The sequence below is a fragment of the Odocoileus virginianus genome, chromosome 14, assembly GCF_023699985.2.
Source record: "Odocoileus virginianus isolate 20LAN1187 ecotype Illinois chromosome 14, Ovbor_1.2, whole genome shotgun sequence".
Classification (NCBI taxonomy): Eukaryota; Metazoa; Chordata; class Mammalia; order Artiodactyla; family Cervidae; genus Odocoileus; species Odocoileus virginianus.
The window spans coordinates 54,195,135-54,214,384 of NC_069687.1; the positions used below are offsets into that span (position 1 = coordinate 54,195,135).

At 34.8% G+C, this 19,250-nt stretch overlaps 1 protein-coding gene across 5 annotated transcripts in view; it reads right to left on the reverse strand.

Moving 5' to 3' along the window:
* Positions 1–19,250, reverse strand: part of CENPK (centromere protein K) — a 31,661-nt gene that overhangs the window by 2,446 nt on the left and 9,965 nt on the right. For 2 of the 5 annotated variants that reach the window (XM_070476758.1, XM_070476759.1), the window contains 7 exons: positions 17,581–17,653; positions 13,417–13,463; positions 9,012–9,094; positions 8,820–8,918; positions 8,366–8,492; positions 3,698–3,772; positions 2,084–2,137 (listed from right to left, as the gene is read on the reverse strand). In XM_070476758.1, the coding sequence (XP_070332859.1) occupies positions 2,084–2,137; positions 3,698–3,772; positions 8,366–8,492; positions 8,820–8,918; positions 9,012–9,094; positions 13,417–13,463; positions 17,581–17,653 (558 nt within the window). Of the gene's footprint in view, positions 1–2,083; positions 2,138–3,697; positions 3,773–8,206; positions 8,260–8,365; positions 8,493–8,819; positions 8,919–9,011; positions 9,095–13,416; positions 13,464–17,580; positions 17,654–18,514; positions 18,766–19,250 lie in introns of those variants that run through there. The other 3 variants (XM_070476760.1, XM_070476761.1, XM_020910354.2) reach the window with 3 other exon arrangements.

Consider the following 19,250-nt stretch of genomic DNA (forward strand, 5'->3'; position numbering starts at 1 on the left):
AAATGTTAAAAATCCTACTTTGAAGTGAATATGTATATATTATTTTACTTTTCATTGAACAGCAGTATAAATTTAGTTTACAGTTATCATTGATAATACAAGCCTTGGTATGTAATGGCTCCTAAATCTAAGCTTTATATGGTATCCCATAGTGCACTATTCAAAAATTACACATGTATTTCCAAGTTAACTGTCAATACTTGCCACACATATGACAATCTTTATTTTAAAAAAAATCAAGTCATCCATGAGAAATAGTAGTTTTAGTTTCAGTATAAATTGGAAGCAAACTGGAATATGCTGAAAGACTCAAATTACAATCTAAAAAAATCTGTTGATGGGCATCTAGGTTGCTTCCATGTCCTGGCTATTATAAACAGTGCTGTGATGAACACTGGGGTACACGTGTCTCTTTCAGTTCTGGTTTCCTCGGTATGTATGCCCAGGAGTGGGATTGCTGGGTCATATGGCAGTTCTATTTCCAGTTTTTTAAGGAATCTCCACACTGTTTTCCATAGTGGCTGTACTAGTTTGCATTCCCACCAAGAGTGTAAGAGGGTTCCCTTTTCTCCACACCCTCTCCAGCATTTATTGCTTGTAGACTTTTGGATAGCAGTCATTCTGACTGGCGTGTAATGGTACCTCATTTGCATGAGACAAGTGCTCAGGGCTGGTGCACTGGGAAGACCCAGAGGGATGGGATGGAGAGGGAGGCAGGAGGGGGGATCGGGATGGGGAACACATGTAAATCCATGGCTGATTCATGTCAGTGTATGGCAAAAACCACTACAATATTGTAAGGTAATTAGCCTCCAACTAATAAAAATAAATGGAAAAAATAAAAATAAAAAAATCTGTATTTTGCTTTTCAAAGTAATAATATTCTATATTAAGATATCCTGAGGTATCAAAGGTACATGCTTTCTCTGCCTGACATTTACTTTTTTTTTTTGTCCCCACAAATATCTTTGACCCTTTAAAAAAGTTTTTGAACTTTGGCCAAATTATCAACTATATTAAATACTTCAGATCTTGATATGACAACCTATTGCAAATTGGGTAAACAGGAAAGTAGAAGTACCATAACCACTTAGCTAAAGACTTTAGTATTCAAAAACACTTAGCTAGATAAATGAAGACTTTAACTAGACAAAGACTTTTCATAAAATTACTATGAAGCAACTTTTCTGAAATCACTTTATTCTAAGCTTATCAATTATTTTAAAAAGTCACATTAATTGTTAAACAGCTCTTCACAGACCATCTACCTTCCTGTTCACCCAATTTGCAATAGGTCGTCATATCAAGATCTAAAGTATTTAATAAAGTTGATAACTTGGCCAAAGCTCAAAAACTTTTTTTAAGGGTCAAAGATATTCCTTAAAAAAAAAAGTAAATGTCAGGCAGAGAAAGTATGTATAGATTACATAACAGCAAAGGATTTCACTGTGTAGATACTAAATAACATCATAAAAATTTTTTTTTCATTTATTTTTATTAGTTGGAGGCTAATCACCTCACAATATTGCAGTGGGTTTTGTCATACATTGACACGAATCAGCCATGGATTTACATGTATTCCCCATCCCAATATAAAAATTTTCTTAAAGTAATAATCTGGAACACAATTAAGGGTAAGATTTTAGTTTCATCTGCTCTTAAAAAATATTCTTTCTTACTACACAGAAAATAGAAACTAATTTTATACTAAAGATAAATTAATATATGTAATAAAATTTGGTGTATACCTTAAAAACTAAAGCAGCCTTTTTTTCTTTTTCAAACCTGAGTATGTGCCTGTACTTAGTCACTCAGTTGCATCCAACTCTTTGCAATCCCCATACACTGTGGCCGGTCAGGCTCCTCTGTCCATGGGAATTTTTCAGGCAAGAATACTGGAGAGGGTTGCCACTTACTCCTCCACGGGATCATCCCTGTTCAGGGATCAAACACTCATACCTTCATTGGCAGGTGGATTCTTTACAACTGAGCCACCTGGGAAGCCCCAAGTTTGTGTATAATTGTCGATAAATCACTAATCAAGACAAATCTTGAAGACAAAACAACTACACAAAACACTTACCTCTAACATTTCATGCAGTGTTATCAGCTGTGCAGTTGATTCTTGAATGTCTTTCTTTGAGGGAAATGTGAATAATAAGGAATTAAAATTTCAGTTCTGACAATGGCAAGCTATTAGACTATTAAAAAATTTTTTAAATCTTTTAAATTAATATCTCTCGATTGCAATGATACAAGATACACTAAAACCAAACATTTAAAATGAGATGACTTTAAAAGAATTCTGTGGGGAGGGAGGTGGGAGGGGGGCTCAGGATGGGGAACACATGTATACCCACGGCAGATTCAAGTCAATGTATGGCAAAAACAATACAATGTTGTAAAGTAAAATAAATAAATTAATTAATTTATATATAAAAAAAGAATTCTGAAAGAAAACAACCTGTTGTACTAAATATTAAGGTTCATAAAAATACAGCTGAAACATTCTCTAAGACAGGGAAATCTTTTGTAATTACTAAAACATACAATTCAGACTACCTACCTACCTATCTATAAATATATAATGGGTAAAGTATATTACACATATTATATATACTCATATAAAGGAAAATCTAATTTTTGAACCACCCCAATCGAAATAGCCAAGCAAATGACATTTTAGACTGAAATGATACAGTTTCAGGACAGAAATGATACAGTTTCAGGACAGAAAACTTGCTTCCTGGGGAGATTTGCTCATCTTTTCACAGTTCTTGATGGTTCCTAATATTAACTCAACTCACTAGTTCTTTTTTTCCTGGAATGACAGAGAATAGATCTCATTCCAGTTCCATTCTAGAGTTTCATTGTATCTAGCTAAGATATGTCTCCTTTATTCTTTAATGTTTTAAACCCAAGAAAGATATTTTATGTACTTCCACTAAATATCGTTCTATTTTATTCAGACTATACTACTTTATCATGGCAATTAAAAAATACAGTTTTAATTTTATCATCCAAAAAATTTACTCTCTAGTCCTCTTCAGTTTCATATCATTTACAAACTTTGATGACTATGTTCTCTACTTCTATCCAAATTACTGCTAAAAATATTCAATAGGATAAGGTTCTATGGGAAATCTTCCAAGACAGTGTACTAAGTGAAACCAGGAGATTTTGAGTTCAGATATTCAATTACCTACATTTCCTACTATAGTGAAATCCAGTACTTTCCTGACAGCAGTCAAAGATTACCACAGAGTCCTTATAAGGTCTTATAGAAATACAAATATATAAAAGAAATAGTAAAATAATCCTGACAAAAACAAATGTGATTACTTAGTAAAGATGGTAAAACTGGAGATCATCATCTCCTGTCCCCCTAATACCTTACTAAATGGAAGAGAGGTAAAAAGCAGCATATGATTCACTAGTGATGAAAGCAAATACAATTACCAAACTGATAAAGAAGTAAGAAGCAGCTGCTGCTGCTGCTGCTAAGTCGCTTCAGTCGTGTCCGACTCTGTGCGACCCCATAGACGGCAGCCCACCAGGCTCACCTGTCCCTGGGATTCTCCAGGCAAGAACGCTGGAGTGGGTTGCCATTTCCTTCTCCAGTGCAGAAAAGTGAAAAGGGAAAGTGAAGTCACTCAGTTATTTCCGACTCTTAGCGACCCCAAGGACTGCAGCCTACCAGGCTCCTCCGTCCATGGGATTTTCCATGCAAGAGTACTGGAGTGGGGTGCCATTGCCTTCTCTGAAGCAGCAGCTAGGCACAGATAAAAATATAAAGGTTTGAGACAATCAAAGAAAATGCAGAGAAAAAAAATTATAATGAAACAAAAAATGTTTAAACATCAAGATATGATAAGCATATAATAAAGGACAGAAATGGCAATATAATTAAATAATAAAGGCAATGTTATAACAACATATAATAAAGTACATAAACAGCAAGAACCTAAAGGAAACAGAAGAGATTAAGAAGAGGTGGCAAGAATACACAGAACTTTACAAAAAAGGTCTTAATGACCCAGCTAACCACAATGGTGTGGTCACTCACCTAGAGCCAGACATCCTGGAGTGTGAAGTCTCATGAGCCTTAGGAAGTACTACTATGAATAAAGCTAGTGGAGATGATGGGATTCTAGCTAAGCTATTTCAGATCCTAAAAGATGATACTATGAAAGTGCTGCACTCAATATGCCAGCAAATTTGGAAAACTCAGTGGTGGCCACAGAACTGGAAAAGATAACTTTTCATTTCAATCCCAAAGAATGGTAATGCCAAAGAAAGTTCAAATTACGTTACAACTGCTCTCATTTCACATACTAGTAAGACGATGCTCAAAATCCTTCAAGCTAGGCTTCAGCAGTATGTGAACCGAGAACTTCCAGGTGTATGAGATGGATTTAGAAAAGACAGAGGAAACAGAGAACAAATTGCAAAGATCTACTGGATCATAGAAAAAGCAAGGAATTTTTAAAAAAATCTATTTCTGCTTCACTGACTACACTAAAGCCTTTGACTGTGTGAATCATAACAAACTGTAGAAAACTCTTAAAAAGATGGAAATGCCAGACCACCTTACCTGTGTCCTAAGAAACCTGTGTGGCAGGACAAGAAGCAACAGTTAGAACTGGATATGGAACAGCGGACTGGTTCAATGTTACTGAGAAAGGAATACGTCAAGGCCGTATACTGTCACCCTGATTATTTAATTTATATGCAAAGTAAGTACATCATGCTAAATGTCGGGCTAGAAGATTCACAAGTTGGAATCAAGATTGCAGGGAGAAGTATCAACAAACTCAGTTATACAGAGGATACCACTTTAATGGCAGAAAGCGAAGACGAACTAAAGAACCTCCTAATGAATGTGAAAGCAGAGAGTGAAAAGGCCAGCTTAAAACCCAACATTCAAAAAATGAAGATCACAGCATCTGATCCCATCACTTCATGGCATATAAATGGGGGAAAACTGGAAACAGTGACAGATTTAATTTCTGGGGCTCCAAAATCACTGCAGATGGTGATTGCAGCCATGAAATTAAAAGATGCTTGCGTCTTGGAGGAAAAACTATGACAAACACAGACAGCACATTAAAAAGCAGAGACATCACTTTGCTGACAAAGATCCATATAGTCAAAGCTATGGTTTTTCTAGTAGCTATGCATGGACGTGAGAATGGAAACATAAAAAAGTCTGAGAAACAAAGAATTGATGCTTTCAAACTGTGGTGCAGGAGAAGACCTTTGAGAGTCCCTAGTACAGCAAAGAAATAAAACCAGTCAATCCTAAGGGAAATTAACCATGAATATGCATTAGAAGGACTGATGCTGAAGCTGAAGCTCCAGTACTTTGGCCACCTGAAGACCCGACTCTTTGGGAAAGACGCTGATACTGGCAAAGATTGACAGCAAGAGGAGGAGGTGGTGACAGAGGATGAGATGGTTGGACAGCATCACCGACTCAATGGACATGAGTTTGAGCAAACTCAGAGAGATAGTAAAGGATAGAGAAGATGAGGTCACACAGAGTCGGACACTACCTAGCGACTGAACAACAAAAGCAGTACAAAATATAATAAAATTTTCATGAAATGAAATGTGACCTAAATCTGCCCCAAGAAACAATATATCATCAAAGCAAAACTGATACTGAATGATCAACATGGTGACATATCCTCATTAAGTTACTGAAGATCAGACATAAAGAATCTTTCAGGTAAGTAGTCATGCCAAAAAACATCTACAGGTTGGCCTCAACTTCTCCACAGCACATTTCCATCTAAGAAAAATGGAGAAACCCACTACCAAGTCTTTTGATTTTTTTAAATCTCTGCCAAAGATAAGCCTCTAATTATACAGCAAACTATGTCAGCAGTTAAAATTTCAAAAATAAAACACCCAGGAATTCTTCTTGAACACACTAATTGTTAAAGAAACCCATCATAGCAAATAATGGATTAAACTTAAAACTTCAAAAATCAAAGGTAAAATAAGAATGGAATCTAACAATGTACAATAAAGACTAAATGTATACATGAATGATGGTATAGAACAAAATATAAATGCAATAAAACTGGGAAAGTTAAAAATAAATAATACAATTTACTCATTTTAAATAAACTGAAGGCACTTTAGACGTCTGGCCACCAAAACCGTGAGAAAATAAATTTCTTTTGTTTAAGCCACCTAATCTTTGGTATTTTGTTATAGCAGCTTGAGACCACTAATACATCCATTTTTCTAGCTTGACAGAGAAAGTAACCTATCATTTTGTAATATGTATCAATAGTTCATATACTTCATTTAAAAAAACTGAGCTTATCCAATATGACTTAACAAATTCATGATAACTTCTGGTAATATGTGCTTCCTTTTAAGAATATCTCAAATCTCTGGTTCTATTAGCGGAGAACCTTAAGAGGTTTAAAACAAACAAAAAAACAGGTGGAAAAAGGGAGGCTAGAATCAGAAATAAACCACCGAGTTACGACTGTGATCACCAAGGGGCTCAGGACGGGACACGTCAGCTCCACGGCTGACTCCTGCCAGTGTGCGGCAAGACCACCACGGTACTGTGAAGCAATCAGCCTCCAGCTAATAAAAATAACTGGGAAAAAATGAAAGACTATGATCATTAAGACGTGATGGATCCTAATTAACTGAAATGGTTAACAGAAGCCTGTCAACAATTTCAGAAACGACTAATGGGTATAAATAATAACAGACAGAATCAGAAAAATATTCCATAACAAATGTAAAGCCTACTGATAATTACAAAGAAGAAAGAGAAGAATAAACAAACACAGATTATAAGAAAACAAAACTTTCTCCTTTCCCTAGCATGTGCACAGTAATTCAAGAAACATGAACTCAGAGGTACTACAATTAGGTATGAAAGACAGTACAAATACAAATACGAATTAAACAAAGCAAGCAGCTCACAGAGCATGGTAGGTGAAGAGAGAGACATAAATTGTTACTATAAAATCATCTAATAAATGCTAGTAAGATGACACCTAACCTTCATTCAGTGCCTCATACAAAAGATGTTTGAGTTGCTTTAAGAAGGAATTTACTATCCTCATCAGATACGAAATCTCTTGTAACCAGAGGGAATAGCACGTATAAGGCACAAAAAAGTGACAGGTCAAACTGTACATATGCTCCAACAGCATGGATGAATGGACTCATACAAGAGATGGATAAAGATGGAAAGGAGGCTACAGACATAGACAAAATTCAGAATACAAATTCATTACTCTAAGGAGTTTATAGACTTCATCCCAGAGGGTGGGATCAAAAGTTTTATGTTGGGAAAAAAAAAAGTTTTATGTTAAAAAGATTAAAATATGTATATTTTTAAATATATGATTAAATAAATTATTAAATATGTAACTTTTAGGAAGATCATTCTGGAACCAGTTTCAATGCCTATCCTACGCCCACAAGTTCTTATTATTTATACCCCATTTTTCTTTTTAAAAATGAATTAAAGTGCTTGTTTCCAACCTTCTGTCACTCAATGAAATATTTATTTGCTTCTGTGAAAAAGTTTTATTTCATCAAAACTACTATTAAAATAGTCAATAACTTACCTCAGCTATAGGTATCTTCTGATTTTAAGTTACATATGTTTATTATAGAAAATTTGGAAAATAATGAAAATGAAAACAAAAACAAGTCTCACCTACAATCTTAGTCCCAGGCATAAAGCAATGTTACACTTTTTGGTACCAATTAGACTTTTTGGTATACAATTTAATCATATATGCTTTATCCTCTCACAAAAATTTGTTAGCATTTCATCAATTTCTTTGATAGTATTATTTTTTTTTCAATACATTATTTTTAAAATCTCCATTTTCTCCACTATATGAATACAATGTAAAAAAATTATGTTTATAGTTTATTGAATAACTAGATTGCTTCTAATTTTTCAATAAATACCATAACGTGATGATGGAATACTTCTGTACATGTACCTATTTGTTTATATCTTTGAAAAGAAAAGAAAGAAAGAAAGAAAGAAAGTGAAGCCACTCAGCCATGTCCAATTCTTTGCGACCCCATGGACTGTAGCCTACCAGGCTCCTCCATCCATGGGATTTTCCAGGCAAGAGTACTGGAGTTGGTTGCCATTTCCTTCTCCAGGGGATCTTCCCAACCCAGGGATCGAACCCAGGTCGCCTACATTGCAGACAGACGCTTTACCATCTGAGCCACCAGGGATGCAAGCTTATATCTCTGAAGTGCGTATTAAACAAGAAAATTCATCAGAAAATTTACATTTGAACTTACTACAATAATTTCATATATGAATATCTACAAGAATGTCTTCTCTACAACTTACCTTTTTCTTTTTAACGTTTCTATCAGGCAGAGGAAAATGGTCTTCGAGAAACTCACCCAGGGTAACCAAGAGTTTCTCCTTATATTCTTTTATATCACGCATTTTTGTTTTCAGCTCATTAAAAATTCTAGAAAGATTTTTTTTAAATAAGATAATTAATTTGTTGATAAAACACTTAGATATAAAGAATTGGTTATTCATAAAATTAATCAAATACTCTATTCAATCTTCATTGCTCAAATCAAATAACTAGCTTTATGAGATAGTCTATTTAACATAGGAAAACTAAAAGTCAAATTATTAATAAAAGATTATGTAACTTTTAGCAATTAGTAAAAGTCAGGGTAAGACAATTTCTGGTAAAATTCACCTGCTTTTCATCTATGCATTTCATACAACATAAAAAAGGAAATAATTTCTCCTATTTTGAAAACCTAGAACACAAAATCAATACCTTGATTCAGAAAATGTCACAACCTGCTGTTTCAATTCATTTTGTAGTACATTAAGAGATTCCAGTATCTGTTGCTGTTCATCCAACCATTTTTGCTCCCTTTGAACATGAAAAAGCAAAACAAACAATAGTCAAATAAACATTAATGCTAATTCAATATATATAAAAGACTAATGGCAATTATAAATATACCTTTCTAAGTCTTCCTTTAATTTTTCATTATTTGACTGAATAGTAGATAGCACCAATTCAAGATCATGTCTCAATTTTTGGAACTAGAACAAAATAAATAAAATTAATTGTTTAATCTTTAATCTTGTAGATAGTTATATGTCTGAACAATAGTGAAATTTACATACTAGGATATACATTCAGAAATCAACAGCAAAAAAAGGCTAGCAAAAAAGTCTTTGAAAGGTAAATATACACCAGGTACTAAGTTCTATGTAATACTGCACTGTTAAATTTAAAAATATAAGAGGTTTTGAGCAATAAATTGTAATTTCATACTGAAAGGCAATTCTATGGAAAATTTTCAGTAACCAGGCATATTAGGTCTCTTTTCTAAGGAGACTATACTAAACAGACACAGAAGAGTATCACTCATTCAACAAATATTTCTTGATCAATTGTTAACATTAGGTACTATTGAAGGAGTCAGGGATGCAAAAGTGAACAGAACAAAGAGGGGAATCCAAACAAAGAAACAAACTTGAAACTCCAGAAAGGGATAAATACGATATTGTAAAAATAGGTCAAAGCAAGAGTACAGAAATGGGGAGCAGGGATGGCATTTTTAGGTATGATATAGACAACACTGATAGCACATCAAATATGGTCCAATAATGGACTTAAATTAATAATCAAATAATTTATTTGAAAAATGTGAAAATTTGGATGCTAAAAATAACTTGCAAATAATCCATGGGTCAAAAACACAATCCTCAGAAAAATAAGAAATTATGATGAACTATTTGAAAATAAAAGTAAGATTAAAGTTTCTGGAATAAAGCAAAAGAAGTATTCAGATAAGAATTTACACCACTAAAAGCCTGTATTAGAAAAAAGAGAAAAAGAAAAAAGAAAGCTCTCTAAATCCAGCTTGAACATCTGGATCATCAAAAAAGCAACAGAGTTCCAGAAAAACATCTACTTCTGCTTTATTGAATATGCCAAAGCCTTTGGCTATATGGATCACAACAAACTATGGAAAACACTTAAAGAGGTGGGAACACCAGATCACCTTACCTGCCTCCTGAGAAATCTGTATACAGGTCAAGAAGCAACAGTTAGAACTGGACATGGAACAACAGACTGGTTCCAAATCAGGAAGGGAGTGGTCAGGCTGTATATTGTCACCCTGCTTATTTAACTTATATGTGGAGTACATCACGTGAAACACCAGGCTAAATGAAGCGCAAGCTGGAATCAAGATTGACGGGAGAAATATCAACAACCCCAGATATGCAGATGACACCACCCTTATGGCAGAAAGCAAAGAACTAAAGAGCCTCTTGATGAAAGTGAAAGAGGAGAGTGAAAAAGATGGCTTAACGCTCAACATTCAGAAAATGAAGATCATGGCATCTGGTCCCATTACTTCATGGCAAATAGATGAGGAAACAATGGAAACAGTGACATACTTTATTTTTTGGGGCTCCAAAAATCACTGTAGATGGTGACTGCAGCCATGAAATGAAAAGACACTTGCTCCTTGGAAGAAAAGCTATGACCAACCTAGACAGCGTATTAAAAAGCAAGAGACATTACCTTGCGAACAAAGGTCTGTCTAGTTAAAGCTATGGTTTTTCCAGTAGTCATGTATGGATGGATGTGAGAGGTGGACCATAAACAAGACTGAGCACCGACGAATTGATGCTTTTGAACTGTGGTGTTGGAGAAGACTCTTGAGAGTCCCTTGGACTGCAAGGAGATCCAACCAGTCCATCCTAAAGGAAATCAGTCCTGAATATTCATTGGAAGGAGTAATACTGAAGCTCCAATACGTTGGCCACCTGATGTGAAGAACTGACTCATCTGCAAAGATCCTGATGCTGGGAAAGATTGAAGGTGGGAGAAGGGGACGACAGAGAATGAGATAGTTGGATAGCATCACTGATTCGATGGACATGAGTTTGAGTAAGTTCCATGAGTTGGTGATGGACAGGGAGGCCTGGTGTGCTGTGGTCCATGGGTCACTAAGAGTCGGACATGACTGAGTGACTGAACTGACGAACAATGAGGTGCATGTATCTTTCTGAATTAGTATTTTTGTTTTATTCAGATATATACCCAGGAGTGGAGTTGCTGGGTAATATGGTAGTCTAGATTTTTGAGAAACTGCCTTACTGTTTTTCACAGAGGATGCACTAATTTATGTTTCCAAGAGTGTCTGAGGGTTCCCTTTTCTCCATGTCCTCACCATTTGTTATTTGTATTCTTTTTGACAAGTCATACTGACAAGCAGGAGGTATTATCATTTTAATCAGCTTGTTTTTTTTTTTTTAATTTTGGGGGGATTGTTTCCACGTGGCATTCAGGATCTTAGTTCCCCAACCAGGGATTGAACCCAGGCCCCATGCAGTGGAAATGCAGTCTTAACCACTGGTCTGCTAGGGAAATCCTAGGTGTTTTTTTTGGGGGGGATGTTGACTTGTATAAGTCATTTATGTAAGTTGGATATTAACCCCTTATCAATCATAGCATTTGGTAATGTTTTCTCCCACTCAGTAGGTTGCCTTTTCATTTTGTTGATGTTTTCTTTTGCTGTGCAAAAGCTTTTAAATTTAATAAGGTCCTATTTGTTTACTGTTGCTTTTATTTCCTTTACCTTAGGAGACAAAGCTAAAAAAACATTGCTACGATTTATGTCAGAGTGTTCTATCCATATTTTCCTCTAGGAGATTGATGGTTTCTGGTCTTACTTTTCTGTCTTTAATCTGTTTTGAGTTTACTTTGTATATGGTGATAGAGAATGTTCTAGTTTTACTTTTTTAATTTATGGATGTCCCAGCACCACTCACTGAAGAGACAGTCTTTTCTCCATTGTAAATTCTTCTCTCCTTTGTTGTAGATTAAATGACCAAAAATGTGTGGGTTTCTTTCTGGACTGTCTTACATGTCTACATTAGTTCCTTGTTAGTGTAGAGAAAGGTAATATATCTCTTTGTATTAATTCTGTATTCTGAAACTTAACCAAATACACTGAAGTGTTCTAGTAGTTTTCTAGTAGTGTCTTTAGGATTTTCCATGTATAATATCATGTCATCTACAGTGATAGTTTTACTTCTTCCTTTCCAATTTAGCATCCTTCTATTTCTTTTTCTTGACTGATTGTTGAGTCTAGGAACTCCAACACTATGTTGAATGAAATTTGGTAATTCACATTTAAAGCTCAAAAACAAACTCCATTCATAAACTACTATTTGATGAACATCCATCCTGCTTTCCACTGGGAACCCCCCTGTATTAATACTTATAGACCTTTTTTCTAGGGCCATTACACTTTCCAGAGGTTATTTTAACTATAGTTTGAGGCTACTTTTATACCATACTGTAGGACCCCTAAAGGAAATCAACCCTGAATAGTCGTAGGAAGGACTGATGCTGAAGCTGGAGCTCCAATATTTTGGCCACCTGATGTGAAGAGCCAACTCAGTGAAAAAGACCCTGATGCTGGGAAAGATTGAGGACAAGAGGCGCAGGGGGTGACAGAGGATGAAATGGTTGGATGGCATCAATGATTCAATGGACAAGAGTTTGAGCACTCAGGGAGACAGTGAAGAACAGGAAGGCCTGGCATGGTACAGTTCATGAGGTTACAGAGACTGGCACAACTTGGCAACTTAACAACAACAAAGGAACCCTGTAGATAGATCAAGGGAAGGAGCTGGTACTTCTACAACACAGTATTACAAATGTTAACTTGAACTTTCTGACTTTTGACCTCATACCAACCTTATTAAACCTGGTGTGCTGAGGTCAAAGCCTCAATAGTTTAATGTCTCCATATAACATACCTCCAGTTTCAGGTGTGTGGGTGAAAGTTAGCCACTTGATTGCAAGAGAGAGAGAAAAGGCCAAGAGGTCTGTTCTTACTTTAAAGAAATCTTATTTTAAGCTCTACAGTTGAACCCTGAATTTTCAAGTACCAGGTTCCTTCAAATCCAAAGCCTTTCTTCAGTTCTATTCAGCAGATTCTGTCTCTAAGAATATAGATATTTATCTATTTCAATGCTCTATAACTTTATTTAAAATTCTTGTTTGCTTCTATCTTACCTCCTAAACTTTGATCTAATAAACTGATGCTTTAAAAAACATCTTTATTGACCTTTATGTTAGGTTTTAACGACAGATGTTTATGTATAATCATTTATATTTAAACTTTTAGCATTTATTATGAAGTTTAATCAACAAAAATTAAATACAAAAGTAAAGTTTATATATTTATTTCAAAATTCAAAAATCTGAAGAATCCTAAAACATAATTAATACAATTTTAAAATGGTTTCATCTCACTCGTTATGGCATGAACTTATCCAAAATACTTTCTGTCATAAGCTATTCTGGATTACTACAAATTCACTCAGTGACTTACCTCTTCTTTTCCTAATGTTACCAGAATTTCTTCATTCAGGGGAATCACTACAGTAACAAAACAAACAAAAATTATACATATGCTTAGTTATCTCTCAAAAATTAAGAATTTGATTTTGTAGTTTCTAAGATACTGCTTTCCCTTTTCATTTATATACAATAGAATGTTTATGAGATGTGTTCAGTTTTTATAAACATTTTTATTTAACACCTTTGCATATATAGCCAAATTATGTATCACATTAGACAAATGTCATATTTTCACATTTTGTTTTTAGTGCCTTTTTCTCTTATTTTCCCAATCCATCAAAAACAAAATCAATATTCTACAGCGTGTTTCTTAAATATTTCTCTCTGGTTAAATGATTCTATGCATACAAACACAGATCCAATGTATACAGTCTATGCATATTTGTACATATACAAACAAAGGATGATTAATTTTGTCATTCCCAGTTTTACTAGAATGAGATCATACCATACACATTACTCTTATTTTCACTCAACTGAACCCACATGGAAATCCTGTACATTCATCAGGAGTAAGTCAAATTCATAATTCTAAATCACTGCATAATATTCCACAGGGTAAGTTCATCAAATGTGTTGAGCAATTTAACTATTGATTGAGCACTGACTTTGTGTCTAGAGTTTAGCCTCAAAAAACAATGATGCAGGAAACATTCTTTTATTTATGTCCTTATACATTGATTCTTTCATTTCTGTGGGATAGATTCCCAGAAAGTGAATTTCACAGAAGAAAATGTGTATTTTGAATTTTAAAATAGGATGCTAGATTCTTTTTTTTTAATCTTCTGGAAGCAATGACTACGAAACAGCAAAAATATTATTAAACTCTTTTAAAAATTCTGCCAGTAGGATGATTATAAATTAATATTCTATTTTCATATAACAAAATCAAATCCTTATACTTACAAAAGTTCAATTCTTATACTTAATTTACTTTTCCTAATGAAGTGTTACTAAAATTTCTCAAATGATACACTACGGGAAACTTCCTAAGCTTTCTTCCATGCTAAAGGGTTTTCTAACAGAAAAGAGCTATGTAATTCATAGGCCCTGTATAACTAAATAGGACTAACTATAGGCAGCCCTGGGATAGCTATACAATGAAAAGGATTCTAAGAATATAAAGTTTAAAAATGTCCCTTTTGACAAGTGTGACTAAAAGTAGCACTTCATATTCAAACAAACATTTCAACCAATATGGCAGGCTCTAAGACTATAAAGATTTTAAAACTCTTTCCAGTGTGGCAGCCTATGGGATTCACAAACTTAGGCAAGGTGGGTATTTGACCAACAAGTCAGTGTGTTCAGTGCTAGCAGTTCAAGGTCTTTATGTAAGACTGTAAGACGTCTGGAAGGTAGAGAGATATACAAGTGTGATGTTACAGAGAAGTCTGCTATGGATATACAGACATGAAAACTGTGGAAATTTTGTGTCCTCTCCCTATCCTCCCATCCATTCCCACTCCACCAAATTTCATATTTTGACGTCCTAAGTTCTAGTACCTCAAAACATGACTGCATTGGAGCTGGATCATAATTAAGTTAAAATAAGGTCAACAGGGTGGACCCTACTCCATTATTAATGGCTTATACAAAGAGATTAGAACACAGATGGGTGACCATGTGAAGACATAGGAAGAAGATGGCAGGCAGTCTACTGGTCAAGAAGAGAGGCCTCAGAAGAAACCAACCCTGCCAACACTTTGATCTTGGACTTCTATCCTCCAGAATTGTGACGGGGGAAAAAAGCTTCTGTTGTTTAAGCAACTCGGTCATGCTACTTTGTTATGGCAGCACTAACAAACTAATATAGAAGTCATTAATACAGATATATCACATTAAAATAGGAGCATAAAAATATAATGTTGAAATAGCATATAGAGTAAGAAGCAAAAAGCACTGAACACCAACATTTTAATAGCAGAGTATGAGCAGTCTTTGAGATGCCCAATATAATGCTAGAGGAGGCAACAAGATATAAGGTTGAATGTAAATTAAAATCACAATTGTATATACATACATATCAGAGGTGCTGAAATTAAAAAGACTACTAGGTAGTAGTGAAGACATAAAACAATGGTGGACATTGGCATGAACATAATATTAGGTTGAGCAAATGTAAATGCAGTTTCAGACTGTGAATTTTAAATCATTATAACTAGGCTCAAACATATCTTTATTAATCAAAATAGGAACCATTACAATCAATATATTTTTGCCAATGAGAAATAAGTTTACTCCTGTAGCATAAAAATCCAGGCTTCAGGATTTGACACTCTTGGAAAGCATTTTCTGCCTCCTGCTGGTTGTGGAAGCATTTTCCCTGCAAAAGTTGTCAAGATGCTTGAAGAAGTGGTAGTCCATTGGCAAGAAATCAGGTGAATATGGTGGATGTGGCAAAGCATCATAGCCCAGTTCATTCAACTCTGGAAGCACTGGCTGTGTGCTGTGCAGTCAGGTGCTGTTATAGAGAAGAACTGGGCCCTTTCTGTTGACCAATGCCAGTTGCAGGTGCACAGTGCATCTCATCAATTTGCTGAGCATACTTCTCAGATGTAATAGTTTCACTAGGACTCAGCAAGCTGCAGTGGATTAGACCAGCAGCAGACCACCAGTGACCATGACCTTTTTTGGGCAAGTTTGGCTTTAAGTGCTTTGGGGCTTCTTGTTGGTCCAGCCACTGAGCTGGTCATCACTGGTTGTCATATAAAATCAACTTTTCATTACATGTCACAATTCGATTGAGAAATGGTTCATTGTTGTGTACAGTAAGAAAATACTTAGAATGACGATTTTTTTTTTTACTTTCAGTCAGCTCATGAGGTATTCACTTAACGAGCTTTTTCACCTTTTCAATTTACTTCAAATACTGAACAACCATAGAATGGCCAACGTTGAGTTCTTCCACAACTTCTTGTGTAGTTGTAAGAGGATCAGCTTCAATGATCCTTTCAACTAGTTGTTGTCAACTTCTGATGGCTGGCCATGTGCTCCTCATCTTCAAGGCTCTCATCTCCTTTGCTAAACTTCTTGAACCACCACTGCACTATACGTTTATTAGCAGTTCCTGAGAAAAATGCATTGTTGATGCTGCAAGTTATCTCCGCTGCTTCATCACCATTCTGAACTCATATAAGAAAAACCACTAGAACTTCCTTTTTGTCTAACACCATTTCTCTAGTCTAAAATAAATGTAAAATAAGCAGCAAGTAATGCCATTAGCAAAAAAAACCCATAAAGCTAGAAATGTGCATTAAATGTATAACATAACCACATTTATTTAAGATTATATTCCAATATTAAATGGCAAGGTTCAACACTGCAAAACTGCTATTACTTTTGCATCAACCTAATAGTTTAAAACAAGAATGCAGATAAAATTGTTTAGGAAGAGAATGAGAAAAAAGAATTCTGATAACTGAAAGAAAATGGAGAGGAAACAAAGAAAGTTAGAAAGGAAACAGAGGGGTAGAAGAAAGCAGAAGGGAGACCTAAACGAAAAAAGAGAGTACAATCCATATGGAAGATTGAATACAGACAGACATACCACTAAAAGGAATGCAATCTTTAATAACAGAAAAATATCTCCTAGCTGGGTATTATAACCACAGATTTCTAAGTAATTTTCAGTTTCTCAACTAAAGGCAAAAATACTGTTGGACAAATCAAAAGGCAACATAAAATTTATGTAGCTTTTAATGCAAGTATCTAAAATAATTTCTCTCTTCCACTATGTAAGTTTCATTCATTAGGAAACAATACGGTTTCTACTGAGCATATAAAATAGTGTCTATGAGGATAAAGTGATGGCTATAATAAAGTCTCCATAATCAAGATTACTATATTCTAATGTGAGGCAGACATGCTCATCTATAATAATAAAGAAATGTATGACAAAACCCACTGCAATGTTGTGAAGTAATTAGTCTCCAACTAATAAAAATAAATGAAAAAAAAAAAAAGAAGTATGAAATTCTGTGTGTAAAAAAAGAAAACTAAGGTGACTTCCTTATAGCAATGGAATATAGACCAATTTCAAGAAAGTTAAACACATCTTGAATTCTTCTTGTGATCCTTAAATTAATTCAACATTAATTTGCTTATAAAAATATAAATCTAAAAATAAGAATCTTACTTTCAGGAGTTTCTTTCTGCCACTGACTAAGTTCAGCAGTCAAACATTTCACTTGCATAATTAATAATGACAGCTATTTAAAAAAAAAGAAGAGAATAAAACAAAGTTATTTCCTATGGAATATTCATATCTATTCATAGATGAATGTGTAAACAGTCTTAATACTTTAATACAAGTCCCTAAAATAAGTGGCTAATGTAACAGCCATCTAAACTATAAAAAATTATTACTCCCAACATAATTTTCCTTTAAGTCACATTAATTATAGCCTATAAATTGCCATTATAGCAGCAATACAGTCCTAAAAATGATCATTTCTAATTTCAGCATTCAACCTAAAACAACTAAGTACATTAAGTTTATTCTCTGAAGTAATATTCTTTAAAAAAAAAAGTTATTTCTTGCCAATTTTTAAAGACAAATTTGCTTGAAAGATGCTTTTTTCCTCTTTCTATGCACTTTTAGCAAAACTGCAACTAGTTTAACTGAGCAGTTAAATACATATATAAAAACAATTATAAAATGAGACTTATTCCACAAATCACACACTCACACACAAAAAAAGTTTTACTATACCAAAATTTGTAAATTGTATATCCCTTTAGCCAAAAATAAATTAAAATAAATGTTTCTGATATTAGGTGATTCCAATCATTTTAATCTTGATAAATTACAAATCTATGTGATAAATGTGTTACCAGATTAGACCATAAAATTAACATCAATGTATGCTTAAATTTCTGGAGAAGGAAATGTCAACCCACTCCAGCATTTTTGCCTGGGAAACCCCATGGACATAGGAGCCTGGTAGACTAAAGTCCACAGGGTTGCAAAGAGTCAGACGCAACTGAGTGACTAACACATGCTTAAATTTCAGAACATTTTTATTCTTCTACATAACTTTTATAGGTAGCCAAACAGATCAAAAACTTACATTTCAAAAATGCAATAGGGAGGCTTCCCTGGTGGTCCAGTGGTTAAGACTTCGCCTTGCAATGAAGGGAATGCTGGTTCTAACCCTGGTGAAGGAAGATCCCACATGCCACAGAACAACCAAGCCCATGTGTCACAACTACTGAGCCTGTGCTCTAGAGCTCTCAAGCCACCCCTACTGAAGCCAGTGTGCCTACAGCCTCATGCTCCACAACAAGAGAAGCCACCACAACAAGAGGCCCACATATCGCAACTAAACAGCAGCCCCTGCTCTGCACAACTAGGGAAAAACCCTCACACAGCAGAAGACTCAACACAGTCAAAAATTTAAAAAATATATATATATTTTTAAAAATGCAATAAATATTGCTGCAATAACTATATTAAAAAGTTACCAAGTACTCTTTTTTTTTAATAATTAAAACATATGTATTTATTTTTGGCTGTGCTTTGCCGTGGTGCAGGGGCTCTTTGTTGCTGAGGCTTCCTCTAGCTGCAGGAACCAGGAACTGCTCTTGTTGCTGAGCAGTTGGGCTCGACAGTGCACTAACTTCAGCAGCTGCAGTGCAAGGGTCTAGTTGCGCTCTAGCAGGTGGGATTTTAGTTCTGGACCCATAGACCAGACCACAGATTAAATTAACAGCCCCTGCATTGGCAGGCGAATTCCAATCACTGACCCACCAGGAAGTCCCTCAAGTACTCTTGTTTAATCAATTTTTAAAATACAGATCAGGAAG